The sequence below is a fragment of the Spermophilus citellus genome (genome assembly GCF_964194105.1).
Source record: "Spermophilus citellus genome assembly, chromosome: 4".
Lineage (NCBI taxonomy): Eukaryota > Metazoa > Chordata > Mammalia > Rodentia > Sciuridae > Spermophilus > Spermophilus citellus.
In genome coordinates, this window is record NC_138185.1 from 124,723,249 (window position 1) to 124,748,855 (window position 25,607).

At 33.7% G+C, this 25,607-nt stretch overlaps 2 protein-coding genes across 11 annotated transcripts in view; one reads left to right on the forward strand and one right to left on the reverse strand.

Moving 5' to 3' along the window:
* The window catches only part of CCPG1 (cell cycle progression 1), a 39,738-nt gene extending 15,462 nt beyond the window's left edge, over positions 1-24,276 (forward strand). For 7 of the 10 annotated variants that reach the window (XM_081289562.1, XM_081289560.1, XM_081289563.1 and 4 more), the window contains 8 exons: positions 3,200-3,317; positions 5,599-5,675; positions 6,926-7,127; positions 9,975-10,070; positions 11,971-12,222; positions 16,970-17,091; positions 19,915-21,320; positions 23,505-24,276. In XM_081289562.1, coding sequence (XP_081145688.1) covers positions 3,200-3,317; positions 5,599-5,675; positions 6,926-7,127; positions 9,975-10,070; positions 11,971-12,222; positions 16,970-17,091; positions 19,915-21,320; positions 23,505-23,694 — 2,463 coding nt within the window. In that variant the 3' untranslated portion in view covers positions 23,695-24,276. The remainder of the gene's footprint in view (positions 1-3,199; positions 3,318-5,598; positions 5,676-6,925; positions 7,128-9,974; positions 10,071-11,970; positions 12,223-16,969; positions 17,092-19,914; positions 21,321-23,504) is intronic. The other 3 variants (XM_081289561.1, XM_081289567.1, XM_081289566.1) reach the window with 2 other exon arrangements.
* The window catches only part of PIGB (phosphatidylinositol glycan anchor biosynthesis class B), a 28,755-nt gene continuing 27,412 nt past the window's right edge, over positions 24,265-25,607 (reverse strand). The window contains 2 exon segments of the mRNA XM_081289573.1: positions 24,265-24,636; positions 25,380-25,560. Of these exon segments, the coding sequence (XP_081145699.1) occupies positions 24,490-24,636; positions 25,380-25,560 (328 nt within the window). The 3' untranslated portion in view covers positions 24,265-24,489.

Consider the following 25,607-nt stretch of genomic DNA (forward strand, 5'->3'; position numbering starts at 1 on the left):
ACAAAGAGAAGAAACATAAGTTTTTATTAAGGGTTTATGTTCTACACTGCTTTCATTATTTAAAAAAAATCACTCAGATACAATAAAGTAAAAATCAGCCATACTTGTTCAAACCATCTGTGGTTTTCTTGTTTGTTTTCAGGATCTCTTCTCGCCTATTTTTCATTAATAGAAAAATTTTAACATTTTCTTATATAATTATTTTAATATTTAGACAGTCATCTTCTAGAAAGCAAGATTAATAAAAAAGATTGCTTTCTGTTTTATAGTTTCAAAACTTAATAGCAACTGTACCAATTGAGTTTGAAATTGTAGTATGCCAGGTGTGGATGGCACACACCTGTAATCCCAGCAATTTGGGAGGCTAAGGCAGGAAAATTGCAAGTTCAAGTCCAGCCTGAGCAACTTAGCTATATCCTACGATTTAAAAATAATGGAAAAAAAAAAAAGGACTGGGGATGTACACAGTAGTAGAGCATTTCTGGTTTCTGTTCCCAGTACCTCCCCCCCAACACAAAGTGATTTTTCTATTTTTAACCTGTTTCTACAAAGCTTGGGTCAATTCATAACAGCTTCTTTACCTTCAAGGATAATTAACAGTACAGGAGCAAGGCAGCATTGGAAATCCTACCTGTGAGCCTGCAGGTTAGAACAAAACAGTAAATTTTTCTGGCACTTGCCAAGTGTGTTAGACATCATGCCACAGAGTAAATCATGTTTTTTTGTACTTTCATCTTCTGTATTTAGTTACCAAATTCAGCTCTCTTGTTAGTGTCTCTTACATATGTTTCCTTTTCCATTATTACCATTGTGATTTGGTCCAGAACTGGTCTTTCCAGCAACCCCCTAATCAGCTCTATCCTTGCCTTTGCTTCTGTCATGCTCCTGCCACCATAGGCAACCTTAAAGTCTTACATTTAGAATTCTCTTTAGTCTTCAAGGTTACTCCTTTCACAACTTCTTTTATATTTTGCTATTTGAGTTATATGTTAAATTTCTTTTTAGTCTTCAAAGCCTATTCCGTTCACAAATTCTTTTATTTTTTGCTGTTGTGAGTTATATATTTGAATTTTGTAAGTTGATAGAAAAAATAGGGAGAGGCAGAATCAGCAGCTTAACTTTGCTTATTAAGACGCAAGGAGGGCTGGGGCTGTGGCTCAGTGACACAGCGCTTGCCTCGAATGTGTGAGGCACGGGGTTTGATCCTCAGTACCACATAAAAACAAATATACAAAATAAAGACATTGTGTCCATGTATAACTTAAAAAAAAAGACACAAGGAAAAAAATTCACAAGATTCCATCCACTATTAAAGAAGGACAGTCTGACAACAAAGTATGAAGGATAACCTCAGAATAAAAAATTGTTATAGGAAAGGCTTCTGTTAACCTGATAGTTTCATTTAATTCATGCCTTTCTTTGACAAAGATGCCAAAAGCATACATTGGAGAAAAGACAGCCTTCTTAACAAATGGTGCTGGGAAAATTTGTTATCCATGTGCAGAAGAGTGGAATTAGGTCTTTATATCTCACTGTGCACAAAAGTCTACTCAAAATGCATCAAAGATGCAGTAATTAGACAAGAAACTATGCAACTCATAAAAGAAAATGTTGGGGCAACACTCTAGCATACAGGTACAGGCAATAACTTCTTCAACAGACCCCTGAAAGCCCAGGAAATAGTATCAAGAGTTAATAAATGGGATGGCATAAAATTAAAAAGCTTCTTCACAGCAAAGGAAGTGAAGAGAGAACTTCCAGAATGGGAGAAAATCTTGCCTAGCTACTCTTCTGATAGAGGATTACTGTCTAGAATATATGAAGAACTCAAACACCAAAAAAAACCCCACAAAATACACCACCACCAATAACACAACTAATACATGGGAAAATGAACTCAACAGACATTTCTCAAAAGAAGAAATACAAGTGGTCAACACTATATGGAAAGAATGTTCAACATCATTAGCAGTTAGGGAAATGCAAATCAAAACTACCCTGAGATATCATCTCACTCCAGTTAAAATGGCAGCCATCAAGAATACAAATACAATAATAAATGCTGCAGATGATGTGTCAAGAAAGGAAACTTTCATACTGTTAATGGGATTGTAAATGACAGTAACCATTTTGGAAATAAGTATGGAGGTTCCTCAGAAAAACCTTGGCATGGAACCATCATATGACCCAGCTATAACACTCCTTTGTATTTATCTTAAAGAATTAAAGTCATACTATAGAAATACATAGCTGTGCAATTCACAGTAGCCAAACTGGACCCAGCCTAGATGTCTGTCAGTGAATGAATGAATAATGTGGTATATATACATAATAGAGTTTTATTGAGCCAAGAAGAACGAAATTATGTCATTTGCAGGAAGATGGATGGAACTTGAGAACATTATGTTAAGCAATTAAAACAAGCTCAGAAAGTCAAGATCATATGTGGATGCCAAGGAAGAAAAAGGAAAAGGTAGAGGGAGGATCTTATGAAAATTGAAGGGAGATTGGTAGAATAGAGGAAATAGACCATGGAGAGGGAGGGAAAGGGGAAATATATTGGAGAATGATATTGGCCAAATAATATTATTGTATTGTGTACATCTATGAATATTAAAAAAATTATTCCTTCAACATAGCAGTTTACTTTGCCATAAGAAGTAGTTGTTGGGCTGGGATTGTGGCCCCGGGGCAGAGCACTTGCCTCTCATGTATGAGGCGCTGGAATCTATCCTCAGCACCACATAAAAATAAATAAATAAAATAAAGGTATTGCGTCCATCTACAACTAAAAAATTAAAAAAAAAAAAGAAGTAGTTGTTTGCATGTGGCTGTTTCTCTGAACAGATTGTAATTTGAATTTTGGATTTGATTTTTTTTTTTTTTTTTGGTACCAGGAATTGAATCCAGGGGTGCTTAACCACTGAGCCTCATCCCCATCCCTTTTTATTTTTTATTTTGACACAGGGTCTTGCTATGTTGCTTAGGGCCTAGCTAAGTTGCTGTGGATGGTCTTGAACTTGCAGTCCTTCTTCCTCTGCCTCCTGAGTTGCTGGGATAAAGCTCATTGGATTAGATGTCATTCCCTTTTGGAGTATGGCAACATCTGGGACTTTTAATAATGGAAAACATCTATATGTAATCAAATCCAGCTTTGAGAAATTAATAGGGAAATAACTGATTATCACTTTTTCTCTAGGGGTCTGATGTAGAGATGGTGAATTCTGTCACAACCAGTGACAGCTGTGAGCTCACCCCAGAATGTTCATCTTTAGAACAAGAAGAGGATGTTCAAGTACTGCAGATAGAGCAGGAAGGTAAGTTGTTAAATTCTGATTGAAAATAAAAATGTGAGTGCCATTATGAATCTTGACTTCTTTCTAGGCAGTTAGCTTTTTTGGATAATCTTGGTGGTTACTGAAGGATTAATTTTAGTGTGGGTTAGATAGAAATTCAGTGTGGATTTAGGAAGGCTTTCAGAACCTAATATCACCAACCTGCCATAGTTTTATTATTTGCAGCAATAATATGTTTGGGCCGCCACATAGTCTTTCATACCATAGGTGTAACCAGTGACTAAACATTATGTATTATGTGGTTTAACATGAATTTGGTACTTTGTATTTACTTGCCATTATTAATGTTATGGCTAGCAATGTACAAAACTTTTCATCAGAAGAGATTCTCTAGGTATCATCATGCTATGGAGTTCTTGAGTTAAGATTTAGTAAAATGATATTTGACTATGTACTGTACTGCATCTATGTTAATATACTTCCTGTGGAACTTGTGCATGTTATTTATGTAGAGACATATGACTCCCAAATAATTGCTGTAACTCCCAAGCAATTTCTATGTAGTCTTATCTTCATATTTAAACTACTTCTTACACTTCTAAAACAGTTTCATTAAAATGTAAAGTAAGAAGAACATTTCCCCCTCAGGAGAGTAAAGTAGGTATGTCAAGGCCAGAAATAGAAATAGAGATTATTGTACCTGTTATTTTTTTCTTAAGCTTATGTGCTGATTACTATTCTCATTTGCACATATTCTCATTGTTTGTAGTTCAGATCCCTTTGAGATTCTGAAAGGTGTGAATAGTCTCTCCTAAGAAATGCATTTACCTATATGTAAAAAATTTCCATACTTGGTATGTACTTTTGTGTTTAATAAAACACAAAAGTACTGTTTTTTTTCTTGTTCTTAGGTGGTTAAAATACATAAAAATAAAGATCATGGTAGGGAAAATGATTTTTAAAGGATTTAAAAAAATATTTTTAGTTGTTGGTGGACATACAATATCTTTATTTTATTTTTGTGTGGTGCTGAGGATTGAACTCAGTGCCTTACACATGCTAGGCAAGTGCTCTACCACTGAACTACAACCCCAGTCCCCAAAATGATTTTAATATACAGCTACTTATAATTATTTTATAATTTATGTATGTATTTAGTATTATACTTAACTCCCATTAACATTTTGTACTCTTTTTGAGAAAAAAGAATGAATTCAGTATTCCGTTTTACATTTCTTCTTTGAGGAGACTCTTACAAATTTTATCTTCTGTAGTGACATTATTTTATTTTCCTATAGTTTTTTTTTTTTTTTTGTGGTACTGGTGATTGAATTCAGGGCTTTGTGCATGCTAGGCAAGCATTCTACCATGGAGGTACCTCCCCAGACCTCTACTTATTTATTTATTTATTTTTTTTGAGACAAGCGTCTAGCTGAAGTGCTGAGGATGGCCTTAAACTTGTAGTCTTCTTGCCTCAGCTTCCAGAGGAGTTACATGTGTGTACTACCACACCTGGTTTGTTTTTCTGTATTCTTTTGATTCCTTGTTTTTATAGTTTAAAGCCTTTTTTTTTTTTTTTTTTTAAATAGACAGGGTCTTACTGAGTTGCTTATTAGCACCTTGCTATTGCTGAGGCTGGCTTTGAACTTTCAGCCTCCTGAGCCTCTGGGATTATAGGCGAGTGCTACTGTGCCCGGGCCCCAGCCCATTTTTATATTTTATTTAGAGACAGGGTCTCTCTGAGTTGCTGAGGGTCTTGTTAAGTTGCTGAGGCTGGTTTGGAGCTTGCAATCTTCCTGCATCAGCCTCCAAAGCTGCTGAGATTATAGGCGCCACTGCATCCGACAAGCTTTTTATAATTTAAAGCAGCTTTGATTCTTACATTACAAGCCATGATAGCCATTGGAATGGTGGTATTTTTAGGAATTTTGGATGAACTTTTAAGAAGTCAGGAAATGTGCTATCAGGTATCTGAGGATGTATTTTACATATTAATGGGTTCTTAGAAATACTTTTCATTAAGTGATTTGTTATTACAAGGTAGAGATTTTATTTAGTTAAATTAGCTTTGATTTAAGTTCTTAATAGGTCCCAAGTGAGTACACTTAAGTAAATAAAATTGTTTCCTGACAATTTCAAATAATTAAAATGTGGTAACAGTAGAGTTATTTTTACAATTATATGACTTTTCATTCATCTACTTTAACATTGAGAATAGATTTCATCTACAGTGATGGTATTTATATTACAAAGAGTCAACTGTTTTAAATGAATATTTTTATTGATCTTTGCATTATAACAGAAAGCAGCCAAAATAGCACATTGTTAATGGAAGGAACTGCTTATCCAACTTTGGAAGAAACCACGTCAGCATTTGAGGTAAACTTGTATTCTGTGAATGTATGATAAATCGTATATCCTTAGAGAATATGAATCGAAGCCTCCATTTCTGTATTTTCTTCCTATTTGAATCATAAGCAATGTTAATTGAAAATTTTGAGATTCCATAGATTGATCAGTTTTAAGGGTAAAGTTAGCTTCTGTTAAAGACTTATTCTTTTAATCTGTATTATAATTTGAACCTGGGACACTCTGTCATTGAGCTACATCTCCAACCCTTTTTAGATTTTGATGCAGGGTCTTGCTAAGTTGCTCAGACTGGACCCAAACTTTCGATCTTCCTGCCTTAGTCTCCTGAGTACCTAGAATTACAGGAGTGTGCCACCATGCCTGGCCAGGTCCCAACTCTTAATACAATAGTCTTCCTTATGTGTGGTTTTGCTTTCCCCCTTTTTAGTTACCTGCAGTCAGCTGTGGTCCAAAAGTATTTGTCTTGACTTTTTCAAAAGAGACAATACATTAATAAAATTTTTATCATAGTACATTATTATAATTATTCTATGTCTTATATTATTGTTAATCTTTTACTGTGCCTAATTTATAAATTAAAAGGTATGTATATGGTATAGAAAAAAAAATATATAGGGTGGTATATTGTCCATGGTTTCTTGCATCCACTGGGGGTTCTTAGAATGTAAACCTTGAATGGGGAATACTGTACAATCACATTGGTGATTAAGTAACAGCATATGAATTTGGGGGACACATTTAAACTATATAGATATATGATGTAGCTGTTGAAGTTTAATACATACATAACCAGAAAAATTTAATCAGCCTCTAACAGGTTCCCTGAGTACAAAATCATGCTTAAATTCATAGAACTGGTGAGAGAAATCAACTCTCTTTTCTGTGGTCATTGGGTAGCAAAGGTAGTTTTCTCAGCTTCTGCATTCCAGTCAGAGAAAGAAGTGGTCCATCTAAATCTGAGAGTTGCCAACGGGTTTGATGACGTTTTCAAGTTAAGTGATGAGCCTCTATTGCATAGTCCTTTACTGTTGATAAGAAATAATATCTTTAGGAGCTGGAGGAAGAGCTTAGTGGTATAGTACTTGTCAAACATATCCTAGACCCTGGATTTGATCCGTAGCACTGGAAAAAACAGGAAACCATGTATTTTACTTTAACCTCAGATTACTATATTACCCTATACATTTTGAATTGTATAGAAATATAAGGCTCTTAAATAATTTTATAATTTATTATCTCTAAAATTATGATAATTTTAGGCAGAAGAAGAGAGGTCACCTGAAGATAATGTCTATTTTGGAACTGCCAGTGATGATTCTGATATTGTTACCCTTGAACCTCCTAAGTTAGAAGAATTTGGAAATCAAGAAGTTACAATTGTTAAAGAAGCACAGAGTTCAGAAGATTTTAACATGGGCTCTTCCTCAAGCAGCCAGTATACATTCTGCCAACCGGAAACTGGTAAGACATATATAATGATAATATGCTGATATGAGATTTATATAAAGTCTTGTTTTCTAACCCTAAATCTCAACTTTTGATTATATTTGGGTAAAACTCAAGAAATTTTTTGTAAATCTATGGTTATATCTAGGGTATTCCTAGGTTGTATGGCCTAGAGCAGAGCAATGTTGTGCTACAACAAGACTTTTTTAAAATCATGTTTGTCTTTTGAATTGTTAAATAGAAGACAGAATTTCTTGAGCTGGGTACATATCTGGGTACACGGTACACATTTGTCATTCTAGGTACTCTGGAGGCTGAGGCAGGAGAATTGCAAGTAAAAAGCACCTAGTTGGGGGTGGATTCTTGGAGGTTTTACTGGTGCTGTTTGCAGTGCTGGGGATTGCACTTCCAAGGAAGTTGCTGTATGACTGAGTTACACCCCACCTATAGTTAGTTTCTTAAAGGATGTATTACAGTCCCAGACACTTCAAAATGCATTTGGCTTATTATTATTATTATTTTTTTTAGATCTTTACAAGTGGGAAATTGAAATATCTTACCTGTAAGGACGAGGATGTTAACATTTTTAATTATAATAGTACAAGTTTGTATTATACAGATAGTGAAAGCAAAAAATTGGGGAGGATTTAACCCAGGGGAGCATTACCCCTAAGCTACATCCCCAGCCCTTTTAAATTTTTGTTTATTTTGAGACAGGTTCTTGCTAAGTTGCTGAGGCTAGCTGCGAACTTGCAGTCTTCTTGCCTTAGCCTTCTCAGTCACTGAGATTATAGGTGTGCGAAACTGCTCCAGGGTTGGTGAAAAAAAATTCTTAAGTCTTGCAGATCCCTTTGATTATAAGTTATTTAGCAAATATTTATGGTACCTACCAAGTATAAAACAGTGTTCAAGGAACTGTTAATAAAGCAGTCTTCCAAAAAAACTCCTTGACTTGGGTTTCATTTAGACTGTGTTATGAAAAAAATGTACCTATTATAAGTCACTTTCTTAATGCAGCCAATGCTTATTGTTCACAGTCATTTGGAGGTTAAATTTTGAGTTGCTAAGCTTATTCCATTCCAAACTTCTTATGGTTAGTTTTTAACATCTTTTAAGATGATCCAAAATATTTAGTTATAATCTTCATGGAAAAATATCATAAGATGCACCTATAATTAACCCACAGTTATAAAAGTGAATTATGGGAGAGGCTACTTGGAATCCTGATTCCAGAAATTTCCTGATTTGATAGAAAAATAGGAACAGATAGTATCTGAGGTAATCTCTCCTTAATATTTACATTTGGCATCTAGAATCAGACAAGGGAATTTCCATCATTTGAGTTTAAGCTAATAAAATTCAGTTTGAGATCTTTGGCTATCTCAATTTGATAAGCTGATTTTATTTAGTGTATCCATAGAAACTGGAAACATTTTAACTATTTAAATACTCATCTGATGTTCTTAGAGGCTAGAGGAAAACTTTGTTAAAATAGCTTACCTAGTCCACTTATCCCTTGATATACACAAAGGGCTGGTTCCCGGACTCTGGCAGACACCAAAATCTGGATGCTGAAGTTTCTTATATAAAATGGCATAGTATTTGCAAATTACCTAGACATATCCTCTCATCTCTACATTACTTACAATCTTGTAAAAGGCTATATAAATCGTTAGAGAATTAAAAGAAAAAGAAGTCTTGGGCTGGGGATGTGGCTCAAGCGGTAGCGCGCTCACCTGCCATGCGTGCGGCCCGGGTTCGATCCTCAGCACCGCATGCAGACAAGGATGTTGTGTCTGCCGAAAACTAGGAAATAAATATTGAGAAATTCTCTCTCTCTCTCTCTCTCTCTCTCTCTCTCTCTCTCTCTCTTTAAAAAAAAAAGAAAAAGAAGTCTGTACATGTTCGGTACAGATTTTTTTGTGTGTGAATGTTTTCAATTCATTGTTGATTGAATGGAGGGATATAGGACTTATGGATATGAATGATTCACTGTGCATTTATTTATAAGGGCTTAATATAATTAACTTTACAATTTAGTAAGGTGATCAAATTTTGTTGTGTTTTTGCATTCCAGGATTTGTTTTGTATTCAAATAGTCTCCCCCTGCCCTTTGGTTTAATTTAAGAAAATGCATGACCAAAATGGTCAAATTGAAGCAGGAGTATGGCAGAAGGGTCCAGGGTGACTTATAAGACACAAAAAAGGCTATGGACTGTTTTTTCAGGACCTTAGATAACTCTAAGCTCATTAATTTTAATATTTTTCTCTTTTCTGAACTCAGATTTCCTGGGAATTTTGTAGATTTAGTTAACAGGAATATTAACTATATTTTTACCCAATCTTATCCCTCTCTAAAAGAAATTGTTTCAATAAAAAACGTTCAAAAAATAAAATGAAATGTGGTCCATTCTTGACTGAGATGTCTTTATGGACTCATTACAGACAGTATATGATTAGTTGTCAGTAGTTTTCTTTTCCTTATTCTTATTTTTTTCCCTGATTTGTTAATTTTATGCTACCCTTTGATTGCTTAGTTATTTTGCTTTTTCCTTTCCCTTTCTTCTTCATCCTTACTTTGACTTCATGTTTTTCTTCTAAAAACATTTAGAAGAAACATTAGATTTTAATAGTAATGTATTTTTAAGAATAATACCAACTTCTTTCATATTAACACTCTTTCCTGGCCCCAAAGGCCAAGTTGGTAGCTGTAGAGATGTATGTATTGTATATATGTTTTGAAAAGGTATGATATTAGATTTTAGGTTAGCACATGTTTTGATAAGTATTTTCAATTATTTATTTTCTTTATTCTTTATAATAAAGCTTTATACATCTTTTTTCCCTATTTATTCACAAAAGAAAGATGGTGGGAGAAGCTGTGGAAGATTCCTGAATGCATAATGGGATGGGATGATCAGCTGAAACACCATGTTCCTAGCCAACTCACTTTCCAAGGTGGTGTGACTAAATCTGATCAGCTTCTATAGAGCTGAGTGTGTCTAGTCACATTTACTACTTACTATGTGCTTCAAAGATACCTGTTGTAATCTGTGATACCCTAAACAGGTGTTCAAAATTGATTTTATAAAAAAAGCTGACTGAGCTTATTGCATGCCTTTTGCATTGCTTGTCTCCTGGATGATGGGCCAAATTATGCTTTAAAAGCTTCTAATCAAAATATTTCAGCTGTTATGTATATAGGTGGAAAAGATGGAAGCATTAGATAAAGACCTGAATGTGGGTTAAGTTGGTTTGTTAGAATACATAATGAAGGCAGTTTGTGTTAATGGTAGTATTCAAAATTTATTCAGGGAATTTTGATAGTTTGTTTTTACATTTACTTATTATAATTCTGAGTCAAATGTCTGACTTAAATACTCCAACCATGAACATGAATGCCTTTGTATTATGTAATGATTTAAGTCTTCCTTTTTTTCTCTTTGTCCAAGAAATGTAACCTCACGCTTGAGGCGACAGCATCTTGGAAAAACTAGTGATCAAGAATAAACAGATAAACATGATGGGCATAAGGGTCATGACCAAAAGATTTCTCAGTGGCATCTGTATCACTAAATATAGGAGTATTTGTTCATTCAGTAGTGACTTTGATCTTTGTGTTTGTTGTTATGTGAAAGTGAACTGAATCCCCCATGATCTATTTTTAAAAAAAGCATTGCCTAACCAAATCAGCTTTCCTGTGGCATGGATATCCTGTCTTCTAAAGAACTGTTTTATTTTATTTTATTTTTTTTAAAGCATGACTGTTGTTTTGAAGCTTTTTGTATTAAACTCAAGTTCAATTTTATCCTTACTTTTAGTGCTTTCCTTTACTTCCAACCGGCCTGTAGAAATCATTACTGAATGATGTATCTATCTTCTGTGTTAACATATAGTTTGTTTTGAAATATGTAAAAGTGTTAAGATATTAAGCATTTGGAAAAAAAATTGAAGCTGCTGTTTCCAGGAAATGTTTCCTTGGTCTTAAAAATTTTTTGTATAGTTTTTCTTTTCCTGATTCGTTGTTCTATGCTATCCTTTCATAAAGAAGTCCTTAATATCCGAGATAGCTGTTGTGTCACTTCCTCATGCTGACATATTTACTAGAGGGTGAAATTAATAACCTTCTAGTAAGAGTGGCAGTGGAAGGGAAGGGCTCATCTGACTTCTGGAAACCTGTGTTAAACTGTAGTGCTTTGAACTTGATTTAGGATAGTAGGATGGAATTGAAAGTAGGTGCCAGATAGACCCAGGAAATTTTTGGTGGTAGTTATACTTTGTGAATCACAGGACTGCTTGTATATGTTCCTGGGTTCCTTAAACTGTTGAATTTAAGAAATGAATGAATGAAGAGGACTGGGGTTGAGGCTCAGTGGTAGAGAGCTTGCCTAGCACATATGAGGCACTAGGTTTGATCCTCAGCACCACATTAAAAAAAAAAGGTATTTTGTGTACCTATAACTAAAAAAATATATATTTAAAAAAATGAATGAAGAGAGATGATTTTTTTCTTTCAGAATTGGTACTTGTTTTTTATGCATCCCATAGCAATGAAATTTAATAGGCTATGAGAATAAAAGTATGAACTGCCAGAGGGAAGTTTTTTTTTTTTTTTTTAAACCAGTATTTCAAGGTATGGAGTAATATGTTTTAACAAATTTCTGTGTATCACATTCTAGGACTTTTATGCTTTTACTTTATGTTGATAGATTGAAAAATTGTTTTTGTGTTGTTTGGTTTGCTATTTCATGTAAAAAGGCATGTAGGGATAGCATTGATTATTCTAAGTCATATTTATTGGGAAAGCTTTTCTAAAAGTTTTAATACGTAAATATCAACATTTTTCTTTTTAAAATAGTATTTTCATCTCAGCCTAGTGATGGTGAATCAAGTAGTGATGAAACCAGTAATCAACCTAGTCCTGCCTTTAGACGACGCCGAGCTAGGAAGAAGACTATTTCCACTTCAGAATCTGAGGAACGATTGCCTGCTGAACAGGAAAATGAACCTTCTAAGGAGTTGAGTAAACGCCAGTTCAGTAGTGGTCTCAATAAGTGTGTTGTACTTGCTTTGGTGATTGCAGTCAGCATGGGATTTGGACATTTCTATGGTAAGTATTTGAAAATGTGTTATACGTTAACTGATGCCATTATAAATAGAAGATGATTGAGGAATCCTAGATCTGTTTTCATTGTCATTATTAAACTGATGACCTTGCAGCCTGTTTGTATTTCAGTTTTTTTATTTGGAAAGTGGAGATAGTGTTGCTTATCTCATTACACTATTTTCACTTAAATGAGCTAGTAGTTATTTAAGAAATGTAAGAACCAGGTGTGGTAGTATGTGCTTGTAGTCCCACTTGCTTGAGAGGTTGACACAGTAGGTTTATTTGAGGCCAGATTGGACAACAAAGTCAGACTGCATCTCAAGTTTTTTAAAAAAAAGGCAATTATTAACATGTATGACTTTTTTTAAGTAAAAAGATTAGAAGATTAAAAATTTGAAATGCTGGGGCTGGGAATGTGGCTCAGTGGTAGAGTGCTTGCCTAGCAGGCATGAGGCCCTGGGTTGGATCCCTAGCACCACCACCACCAAAAAAAAAAAAAAAAAAAAAAAAAAAAAAAAAAAAAAATTGAAATGCTCACCATGAGGCAAGTCATTTTAATTTGCTATTACAGATTATTTAAATCATAGTTGGAGTAGTTACATTTGAAGTCTCCCAATAATTATTGCTCATCATTTCTATTTTGAGGTTTAATGCAATTGTCATTTTGTGACATTCATTTTTGTTTTATGATTCACATTAGTTGAAAAATTTTTATCTTGTAGGTTAGCCTTATATTTTGGTTTTTGTTATAACCAGGTTGCTTATGGCCTCGCCAAGTTTCTGAGGCAGGCTTTGAACTTGAAATCCTCCTTCAGCCTCCTGAGTTCCTTGGATTACAGGCGTGTGCCACCATGCCTGGCTGTTGATTATCTTATTAATTCAAAGCCTTTACGTGTTTCTTGGGTCAGATGAAGAAGTGGTTGCATGTGATGTTGGTTATTTTTTCTTTTCCATGTAGGAGTCTCACTTTTTTCTTTATATATTTATGTTTTATATTTATGTTTTCTTTCTATATATAAGATATATTCTTTAGTACAGAGACAGGAGTATTTAAGAACTGAGTGTTCCTACCCTTTGCTCTATTGGATTTTGGGGGGAGTATACTTTAAAGAAATGTCTTAGATCTCATTAGTTTCACAAATTTTAGTTTGCATTATATTAACTTCTTTTAGATTTTTTTTGCTTATGTAATCCATACTTTCTTTTGCTAGTTCCTTCCAGTAATATGTTTTTAATGCAAAAATTTGAAGAATTGCAAGTACAGTTTATTGATTTGTGGAAAAGATATTTATAACGTTAGAATAAACTTAATGTCAACATAATATAATGAAAACAATCAATACTTATATAAAGTCAGTCAGTAAAATTTGTTGTTTCTTGTATTTGATTCTGTGTTAATAAAAATAGGTACTTAGATTCCTGATGGATGCCTGCTTGAATTTAATACTGAGGTACTATAACTTGTATCCTCTTTTGAAGTTTGTTGTAATGAGATTTGATTTGAAATATATACTTTACTGGCTAACTAGAGTAAACATATCAATATGTTTTTGAGTTATGATTTTTTCTCCCTACAGGTAAACATGAAGGTAACAAAGGAGAAGGTCTTAATCTGTTTTTCTTACTAAAAGCAAAAATTAGATAGTGACTTCTAAATGTTAATTTGGACAATTGCATGACCTTTAAATATTTTGTAGAAATTTCAGTTTAGAGATGAGTCCCTTCAAAAGAGAGAAATTCAACTAAAAAAAAAAGTCATCTTTGTTCGTTCAATGGTATCTTTGGGGCTGAGGCTCAGTGGTAGAGCGCTTGCCTAGCACATGTGAGGCACTGGGTTCAATTCTCAGTACCACATATAAATAAATAAATCAAATAAAAATCCATCAACGACGAAAAAGTGAGAAATTACTTCCTTGTTATTTAGAATTTTGTTACTGGTAAAATTTACTTGAATAATTGCAATTGATAAAACATTTTTCTGTATTTTCATATTAATCTTTCCAAAATATGAAAAACTTCAATCTAGGTCTATATAGTAATGAAAATTGATTTAATAAAAATATAAGATCTAACCTGAATGACCTTTTAAAGTCACTACTTAAAGGACAAGTATTATTTTCTAAGTTCTGGCATGATCTCAGCACTCTTTTGGAGTTGATTTTAGAGTTGCTTTGAATTTCCCATCCACTGTGAAGTCATTTGCATTCCATAATCAGTTATTTACTTTATAATCATGTAACAGAAGTTAAGTACTAAGTGAGTCTCATTAAACACATTCACCAGCTTTGGCTTCATATAAAGTGGAGGGTCTCATCTGTACTAGAAGAAAGAAAGCTCAGGATAGCAAAACACTGTGCCATGACTCAAATTCTGAAAGTACTTCTAAAATTACTAAAAGATTATTATATCTTTATGATGCACTTACCTTCCCTATTCTTATCTTTACTTGCAGACTATACACTAAATTATTAGTGGAGTTCATTTGATTTGGTTTTCTCATGGAGTTGCTTTAAGTATTGATAGGCTGTTCAGTTCTTCAGCAGACAACTGGGTGCTAAGTTATAACAGAAATGAATTACTACTCAAAGGCTATACCTACTTAGTCATCCTAGAGGTGGTAGTGTTTAAATTGGGTTAGTCTTAGCAAGCTTATGATGGGCAGAAGGGAAGGTGAGACATTCTAGTAATGGAGAACCTCATAATTTGCAGAAAAAGGAAACTTTTTGGTTTCATAACAATGAGAGGATTGCCTGGACTATGGAATAGTTGTTTAGAAATAATGGGAGAGGTGGGTGATACTAGATTGTATCACATCTTGGAATCTGAGTAGGAGAGTTTGATTTATTGAGTGACTTGACAGTGATATTGTTAGAAGAAGAAAAAGTATAGGAAGATAAATGGTATGGGACAAAGTAGAACTTCTAGGAGTTTTGTAATCCAAATATTTGATGATAAGGGCCTTGAAAACTAGTGACAGTGGGGATAGAGGGATTAATAAAGTAAGGACACTGAAAGAGTAATAGAAGATAGGACTTTGAATCTGGATAGTAAGTTTATTAAATTCTAAGAAATGTGCTAGCTGCTTCGTTTTTGGAATTGGGAGTTAATGAGAAAGGGTTTGCTAGATGATAAGTAGGTGATAAGCATAGTTTGGATTATTTTTACTCAGATTAATTCTAGAATGGTTGAAGTAGGTGTCAAAGTTTAATTTTTTTTTTCTACCATAAAGAGGCCCTCAGAATTGTGCCTAATAGGCACCTAGATATTATTGGCTAGAAGCTCAGGTCAGAGATTGCAACTGTATCTGTATCTGAGATGTCTTAACATGAATGACAGAAAAACTGACAGTGGGTAAATGTGTTGAGAGAAGTAGTGTTTGTAGACATGACTATGCCAAAGACAGTATCTTGGAGAGGTAATACTTTATGGGTAGGCAGCTGAAAATGCAAGGAGAAAAGCCCCAGTGATTAGTGAGATTAAAGGACCACATCAAGACAGTCATTAAGCATATGCTATGTTAATAATATCTCACATTCAACTCTCACTATGGTTTTTGGTTATTTTCCAGTGGACAAAGGAATTCGTCTGGTTAGCTCTTTAAAATAGAAGTTTTCTGGTTACTCTGGGTATTATAAATATAAGTGTATTTCAACATTTAAAAAACCCTGAATTTCTTTTGAGTCATTTTGAAACAATGAATTCTATAAACAAAACTTAAAAATAAATGAATCCTAATGCAGAATTTCATATTCATATTTCATATAGTGGTTATACTATCCAACAGTTATCTGTAAGTTGTTAAAAGTTTTTGATATTTTTCAAGATGAAGACATTTTTAAATAATTTTTGTAGCAGTAAAGAGGGGAAAACACGGTAAACTACCATTATGTCCTTTTATTTTTAAATTGTATTACATCTCTTCATATGGTATGTCCACTCAGTAATATTAATGCTGCTGGACGCATTTTGCCCTATTTTTGATTTAGTGTTTTGTTTTGTTTTGTCCATGCATGAAGTTTGTAGGAGTATGTGAACAGCATGTCTTGGCAAAATAACATTTTGATTTTAGGGTGAAAATAAAGGAGTCTTCCTTTATCATTGCTGGGATAGAGACAGTGGTACTCCACTACAGATTTAACCATTGCAGAGTTCTTAAAAGATTTGGCTTTGAGAATCGTAGGTACCAGACAGTTGTTTTCTATGATGTACTTTTTGGGCTTGTTGTATCCTTTAGGCAGCATATTAGAGACACGTACATAGAAATTTTATGTTTTCATGTTTACTTTTAACCTGTGGAAAAAACACTTACCAATTGTTTATTTCTCTGTGTAAAGGGATTTTGAATAATTTACATACTTAAAGATACCCACAAAACGACAAATCTGAATGTCTTCAATATAGTAAGAATGTTTAATAAATTATTTCTTGTTAGAGTAAATGTAGGCTGGTCTGTTCATTTTAATCAAAAGGCTAGTGAACTGCTTAAATGTTCCTGGGTCTATACTAAATACATTGACTATTTGGACTGGTTTGTATTATAACTAACCTCCATCATCATTTGATGAATGATATCATATTTATTCCTTGTTTATAAAAAATCAGGATTTTTAAAGAAACAAAATGCTGACACTTTGAAAAATGATTTTATCTAGATTTAGAGACAGATTATATTTAGATGAAATGTTTTCTATATTTTAAAATACTGGTGATCATAATGTTTCACGCTTCTAATAAAAATTTTTCATTTTAGGCACAATTCAGATTCAGAAACACCAAGAGTTAGTCAGAAAGATACATGAAGATGAACTGAATGATATGAAGGATTATCTTTCTCAATGCCAAAAGAAACAAGGACCTTTTATAGATTCTAAGGTGTGTACCACTAAAAAATATTAAAAATAATTGTTAGTATTTGTACTATTTAAATTAAAAGTGCAGTGAAAATTAGTAATATTGGTAATTGTTTATTAAGTACTTACTATATCTTAGTCACTATCAGGAAAGCACTGTGTATCTCTTATTTTTTATAACAATATTGTGATTTAAGTAAGCGTTAAGTTCATTTTATAGATGGTAAGGAGAGCTATTTGTTTCCAAGTCTCTAATTTCAGAGGCCTTTCTTCATAACTGTTGTATTAAAATAGCATCATTTAAAATTGACATTCGAGATATACGTTTTTTTCACGCACACATTTTGCATACACACCACTTTATTAACATTGTTCTCACAGAGCTCAGTAAAATATTCTCAGGAGCTGGGGCTTTATAGCTGCTCCAGGATCATCTTTGTTGGGTGAAATGGCCAGTATTTTTAACTGTTTTTGTTGTTAGATCTGACAGAATGGAGGGCATGTGTATTTTCCTACCTAAAATTCACCTAACTTCAACAAGACTATAAAGTCAATTCTGTCTCCTTACCTGACACCTTAGGTGGTTTTTGAAGTTAAGAAAAATAGTTTTTTTTTTTTTTTTTTTAAAGAGAGAGTGAGAGAGGGAGAGAGAGAAAGAGAGAGAATTTTAATATTTATTTTTTAGTTATTGGCGGACACAACATCTTTCTTTGTATGTGGTGCTGAGAATCGAACCCGGGCCGCACGCATGCCAGGCGAGCGCGCTACCGCTCGAGCCACATCCCCAGCCCCAGAAAAATAGTTTCATATTTTGTTCTTCCCTAGGAAGGGTGGTAAAGGAATGATAGTAAACTCAGGATAGAAAATTTAAGTTGTTGCTTTTTCCATCCATTCCACCATATCTCCCTTATAGTTTATGTATGTGTACTTTATAGGTTTATGATTACATTTCTTAGACAGAATCCTGGTTTATGTTCAAATTGTATCTTTCAGAGAGTACTGCTAAAGTGAATTTTCAGTGGTGCAGTTTTTCCAAGTATATTACAAGGTGCCATTTTCTGGAGGATGGCATTGGCTTTTACAAGACATATGTCTTTAGAGAATTTTTTCAGATCTCATTTCCTATTAAGTGTGGTTCAGGTGTTGAAGCTGTTTGGAAGACCTGCCCAGAATCTCTACTTGTCAATCACTTAATTTCAAGATCAAGTTTATATATGAGGAATGCTGAATTCTTTAGTTCCCCTGTGGCTTCCTGTGTTTGTGCAATAAAAGATTACATTACATAGGGCTCTTCTACTCCATAGTCTAGTACTATTGGGTAGATGAAATTTGTTGTCTCAGTCAGGTAGAGCTGATGAAATAATTATGATTGAACTTAAAATCTTAATTTGTCCTTTGAAGATTGAGTTAAACAGTGAAGCAACCATTTCAATTATTTTTCAAATGTAAAATGCTATTATTCTCTTGAGCTTTTTTCCATCCTTTTTCTTGTTAAATTAGATTATGATTATTGTCTGATTCAAATAGGATTAGCCATAATGTCTATAGTAAATTAAGCCAAAGTTAGATATCACTTTGTAGATTTACACATAGATTTTTTTTTTCCAGTGCTTGGGATTGAATCCAGGGGTGCTTTATCATTGAGCTACCTTCCTACCCCTCCCCCCCTTTATTAATCTTCAGAGTTAATCTGTACAGATTATAGAGTTAACTGTAATCTGGTTTATAGTGACTTGAAATTCGGGAAATGAATTACATTTCAAAGATTTAGTCTGTCCTTCAGTGCTTGTAGAATTCTGCCCTTATCTAGAAATGTTTTTATAGGATTAAAATGTTTCAACTAGGACTAAGAATATCTGAAGTGTTTCTAAACCAAAGGACCTTGTGAATGCCAGGCAAGCACTGTAACACTGAGCAACATACCCAGCTTTAAAATTTTTTTTTTCTTCAAAATTTTGAGACAGTGTTTCACTAAATTGCTGACACTAGCCTCCAATTTATGATATTCCTACTTCAGCCTTCTGAGTAGGAGTGTGCCATCATATATTACAAACTCAATTTTTGGAAGCCTTAAGTCAGCTCTAGATGACATGTTACTTTTTATAAAGATAACTTTCTTAATTAAGAAATGGAAAAACCCTTAGTCTTATCTATATTCTTTAGGGGTTTTTTTTTTTTTTTTTTTTTTTTTTTTTTTGGAGAGCATCCTGTATTCAAAAAATAGACTACTCTGTTTCTTCTAACATATAAATGGTGCTTGAAGCCAGTAAGAACTTCATATTATTATGAGAAGCCTCAATCAGAGGCACTCCTCATTTTTTCTTTCTTTTGCAGTGCTGGGGATTAAACACAGGGCCTCAGACATGTTGGCAAGCACTCTACCACTGAGCTATATCTCAGGCTGCTTATATATTTTTTCCCTATTCAGGAAAGGATAGCCATTTATTATTTGTTTTATTAGTGCATTATAGTTATACATAAAATCAGGTTTCATTTTCACATAATTATATAAGCATGAACTATAATTTGCTCCAGTTCAGTCCTCCGTATGTCCTCATTCCTTTATTCTACTCTGCTGGTCTTACATTTAGGGATTAACTGAGCTCTAGATAACTTTAACTTGTCTTTATAAATTCTTCCACCATACTATTTTTCTTAATTTGATATTTCTCTGCACTGCATTTTCTTTTATGTGAAATTTAGTGATTTCTAGTTTTATACTGTTGAAATAGTACACAGGAGAACCAGTAGAATTAAAGACACTAAAGTTAATAGGATGTATTTAAAGATTTAATTGCAGCTTTTAAAACACTTGACATTTTTGTTCTCTTCCAAAAAAATTTAGTCATTGAAAGAAAACCTTGCAAGGTGTTGGACTCTTACTGAATCAGAGAAGATATCCTTTGATACTCAGAAAAAGAATCTTGCTACAGAAAATCAGTATTTAAGAATATCTCTGGAGAAGGAAGAGAAAGCCATATCTGCATTACAGGAAGAGTTAATGAAGTTAAGAGAACAGATTAGAATATTGGAAGACAAAGGAAGAAATACTGAATTAGTTACAGAAAATCAGAAACTTAAGCAGCATTTAGAAGAGGAAAAACAGAAAGTGCACAGCTTCCTTAGTCAAAGGGAGACTCTGTTGGCAGAAACTAAGATGCTAAAGAGAGAACTGGAGAGAGAACGACTGATAGCAATGACTTTAAGGGTGGAACTTCAGCAGTTAAGCACGAGTCAGTCACAAGACAACTTAGATTCTCCCAGTATATTGACTGAAAAAAAGGAAATAGCAGTCTTACAGGAAAGACTCACTGAGCTGGAGCAGAAACTAAACTTTGAACAGCAGCGTTCTGATTTGTGGGAAAGACTGTATGTTGAGGCAAAAGATCAGAATGGAAAACAAGAAACTGATGGAAAAAAGAAAGGTAGCAGAGGAAACCACAGGGCTAAGAATAAGTCAAAAGAAACATTTTTGGGAACGGTTAAGGAAACATTTGATGCCATGAAGAATTCTACCAAGGAGTTTGTGAGGCATCATAAAGAAAAAATTAAGCAGGCTAAAGAAGCTGTGAAGGAAAATCTGAAAAAGTTTTCAGATTCAGTTAAATCCACTTTCCGACATTTCAAAGATACCACCAAGAATATCTTTGATGAAAAGGGCAACAAAAAATTTAGTGCTCCAAGAGAAGAAACAGCTGAAAAACCAAGAACAGTTTTTCGTGACTGTTTACATCCACAGAATAAGGCACCTATGCAAGACCAGAATCGTGGAGGCCCTACTCTGCAAAGGGAAGGAAGGAAAGAGAAGCCAACTCACTTTGAAGAATTTAGAAAAAATACAAATTTACAGAAGTGCAGTGCTGAGCATGATGACTGTAGGGGAAGTTATCTCAGAAAGGCTTGTTCTGGTATATTTGAATATGCTCAACAAGAATCCGTTAATCCTTTTAAGGTAATGATGAATCCTGTAAAGATTGATGAATTTAGACTGTTAATTGAAAGATACTTATTAAAAGAATTGGATGCTTTTCATCATTGGAAAGAACTAGATCAATTCATCAACAAGTTTTTCCTAAATGGTGTCTTTATCCATGATCAGAAGCTTTTCACGGACTTTGTTAATGATGTTAAGGATTATCTTAAAGACATGAAGGAATATCAAGTATATAATGATGGAGTGTTTGAGAAGCTGGATGAATATATATATAGACACTTCTTTGGTCACACTTTTCCCCCTCCATATGGACCCAGGTCGGTTTACATAAAACCATGTTATTATAATAGTTTCTAACAATTGTATATTGTGGTAGCATTTTTATCATTTGATAAGTTTCTTAGGTTACTATTTCTAAAAGACATGCTTTATTATTTCTGAAAATTTAGAATAGATTGAAAGATATAGTTTTAAATTTACAAGTATTAAAAACTGAAAATTTCATATAACAATCACTGATTTAAACAGATGGTTTGATTTATCTTAAAAATTAGTTATGGATATAGAAATCCTATTTTGGCTAATTATGTTTCTTTTTAGTATAGTTGATATGAAAAGATAATTACCTTAAGTGGAATTATTTTCCTTTAATTTCTTTATTCACCTTAGGAAGCTAGGAGTGAACAACACAAATTTTACTCTGAAATCATAAGAGCTCACATGTAACAATTATAGTGCCCTACCTGTTGTCATTTGTCCATTCCATATTCCAACTTAATTATTATATGTAATACTTACTACAGAATTATTTATAAGGGTAGTGGCATGATCAAAGAGGCAACCTCAGCAAGCCAGAAATTCTAATGTGTATACTTCATAATAACTTTTAAATCCATTGTTTATCTGCTTTTTATTCTGTAACATGAAACTCTAATACTCAAATGTTAGCTTCACTTTTTACCTTTGAGATACATATATCTATATGTTTTTATGAATAAATGTAATGTGTCTATAAAATAATGAGACTGATTATGGTGTCTTTAGTTATTCAATATCTAGTGCTGTAATGAGCAAAGTGTTGGGAGGCTGTCTTGAGGAAACAAATTGAAAATTTCTTAATGTAAATAAGCTCACAAGCTAGGCAGATACAGAAAATTAAATGAAGATATGGGTGGCCTCAGGTGTCTGGAGATGTCTGGAAAAGCTTCATGATGAGGTGGCCTTGGAAATAAACTTGTTATACTATCTTTTGAAGGGTTTTCACTTGAAAAGCCTTGGAAATGTGAAGCAAGGTAGTGCAGGGGGGATGAAAAAAAGATCATGATGGCCTTGTTTTATGCTAAAGGATTTGTTTTGCAGGATATGCAGAATTTCTGAAGAATTTTGAAGTAGAGTGGAATTATAGATTAATTAGATGACCTTCTAGATTACTGGCAGCAGCCTGGAAGATTCATTGGAAAGGTGTGAAGCTAGAATGCAGTATAATAGTTGGGAGCTGATGAGTATTAGAACTAAGAAAGAGTAAAGACAGTTACACAGTAGGTAAATAGTAAAATAGTTATTTCTTGTGCAAGATAAGTAGAAAATAACAATGACTTCTAGATTTCTGGGATGGGCTACCTTGTGGATAGTGATATCACTCAGATATGGAATGCAGGAATGTGCTTTTGGGCAACAGGAATTGGTGTAAAAGTTGTGAAGGTATCTATTGACATCAATTAGAGAGGATTAGTTGGCAGTCAATTAATGTTTCTGCCTCTCTGGCCCAAACTCTCTGTGTGTCTGTGTGTGTGTGTGTGTGTGTGTGAAGACAATCTCCACTGGAGGTATTTATCAGACCCTTGGGAACACCAACATCAGTGGGGTTGTAGAGAAGTCTGATAAGGGCAAGACTACAGAATAGTATCATGAAAACTCAAGTAAAAGTAATATTTAAATTGTGTCAAATGCTTTAAAAGTTGAGGACTGAAAATATTTCTTGGTTTGGGAATTGGGTGCCCAGGTTAGCATTATGGACTTGCCATAATGTAGTGACAGAAACCTGCTCATGGAAACTGAGGGAAAAAATGCAGATGTTGTGAATTTTTGCTAAAAAAGAAAAAGAGCCTTTTTTTGGTAAGAAATGTGTGTATATTTCTGTGAGGGATGAAGCCAATGGGAGAGGATTTATTTATTTATTTATTTTTTTGGGAGAGGAGGAAAATAATGGAAACACATCTCATTATTTTATTGTCACATTCTATTCTTATTATCTCCTCAGTATTTTCCCTTTGTCAGTACAGTTACATTTGTCTGTTTTTGCTTTCTAAAGGGTAAAAAATGTATAATACTCACTGAACTCCCTCTCCCCTGCTTTATAGTATGGACATAATAGGATTATACGGTATTAACATCTTTTTGCAGAATGTTCAGATAGATTAATGGAGAAAAACATTAAAATTGGTTTTTATTTAAATAATTTGAACTCTAACATAGATGAAAAATATGTTTACTACTTTCAGTCGACCTGATAGAAAGCAACGTATGGTAAATATTGAAAACTCCAGGCATCGAAAACAAGATCAGAAGCACCTTCAACCACAGCCTTATAAAAGGGAAGGTAAATGGCATAAATATGGTCGAGCTAATGGAAGACACATGGCAAATCTTGAAATAGAATTGGGGCAATTACCTTTTGATCCTAAATACTGATTCATGATTAAGTTAAATTAGAAAATTCAGAGAGACATGGATGCTTTCTACAATATCTGGTGTTTAAACTAAGATCAAATTATCAAGATGACAGTGTCTGTCTTTCATTTTTAAAAGTTCAGTTTGGTCGCTTTGTATTTATATTATTACACAGAAGCATCAATCAACAGCTTACTAACCTATATATATTCCAGTAGTTTAGCTTTGTCGAACGTTTTTTCCTTTTTTTGCACTGGAAAAAAGTTTCATTAAAGAAGCCGGGCACGCAACAGATTTTGTGCATGAAATGAGACTTCCTCGCAGTGTATGAGCTTAAAGCAAGCTCGTCTCATATGTGACAAAGTGTAATTAACACTGATTGTGTTAGAGTTTTGCAGTAGTAGAAAGTACATTGTAATGGGATTTCATCTCTAACATTTTATAATCTCACACTTCTTGTCTTTTTGTGGGTTCAAGAGCCTGTTCACTTGTGAAGAATTTGCTGCCCTCTTAAGAGCTTGCTGACTTGTTCTCTTGTGAAATTTCGTGCACATCTGAATATTATGGAAGAAATAATAAAACTACACCATGAGGAAAACTAAAGGTCTTTATTTAAAATCTGGCATTACATTAATATGTGATTTCTTATTCTGTGATATTTTATACAATTTCTCAGTAGTGATATTTGGTAAAGCAATCCACAGTGGCTTTTTGCAAATTCCAGGAGTTAAACTTGGTGTTGACTAAAGTGTCTAGCAGCACCTGAATATTTCTACCCAGAAATGTCAGTTTCTTTGGAGAAGCTGAAAACACAATTTAGAATTTCATCTTCTGTTGATTTCCCCATTTAAGTTTTCTTTCATAGACATATATGTGACTTCCAGTTCGACCCTCCGGCAAGTGAGTGTGGAAGAAAACAGCAGTTCTCTCATAATTTCTTGAAATTAGGAAAGTACTTATTTCCTAGAAGTAAATAAATGTTTAAGTAAATAAAGGCTACATTTTGTTGTACTGTTTCAAAGAATTTTATAACTGTCAATTCTAATCGCTCCTCTGCAACATTTTTCTTCATAAAACAATATTTCTTTTTAAAAAAATTTTTACTGGTGCATTATAATTATATAAAGTAGTGGGAAGCATTGTGTTGTATTCATGGATGCACACAGCACAATTTGGTCTATTTCATTCCCCAGTACCTCTCCTTTTCCTCTTCTTCCTTTCCCTGGCCCGAATCCTCTACTGATCTCCCTTATATTTTCATGAGATTCCCCTACCCTTGTGTTTTTTCCATTTTCTCTCTAGCAGCCACATAAAGGAAAGCAAACATAATAGCCCTTGACTTTCTGAGTCTGGCTTATTTCACTTAGTATGATTATCTCCAGTTCCGTCTACTTTCCTGAAAAGGACACAAGAATTTTTACTCAGCCATCAAGACCAAAATTGTATATATATAACATAACACATTTCCTTTATTCACTTGGAATAAAACAAGATTCCTTTAATAAAAGAATTAACTTACAATAACAAACATACCTTGACAGTTTTAGAACTGGGGCTGATTTTGACTGGGAAAAAGACAAATTATGGAATATGGGGGTTGAAAAAGACTATAAAATAGCTTATGTTATCTTTTTACCTGTGTGTTTGCTAAACCTGGGGTTGAATAAAAACACTGAGTTTTTTTTTTCTTTTTCATGTTTACTTACCTCCTCTAAAACATTGAAGATGATCAAGTAAGTAGGCAGTGATGCATCATCAGGAAGCTCTTTATGTAACCAGATTAAGGGATTTAGGTAGAATGTATCTGCTTCATCAAGATACTGACTTTTCCCAGTCAAGTCTGGGGGACACTGGAGAAATCTCATTGGAAGTGGACAATGCACATGGCTATGAGAAAAATGTTATAATATTTACAAGAGGTTAAAAAACATGGT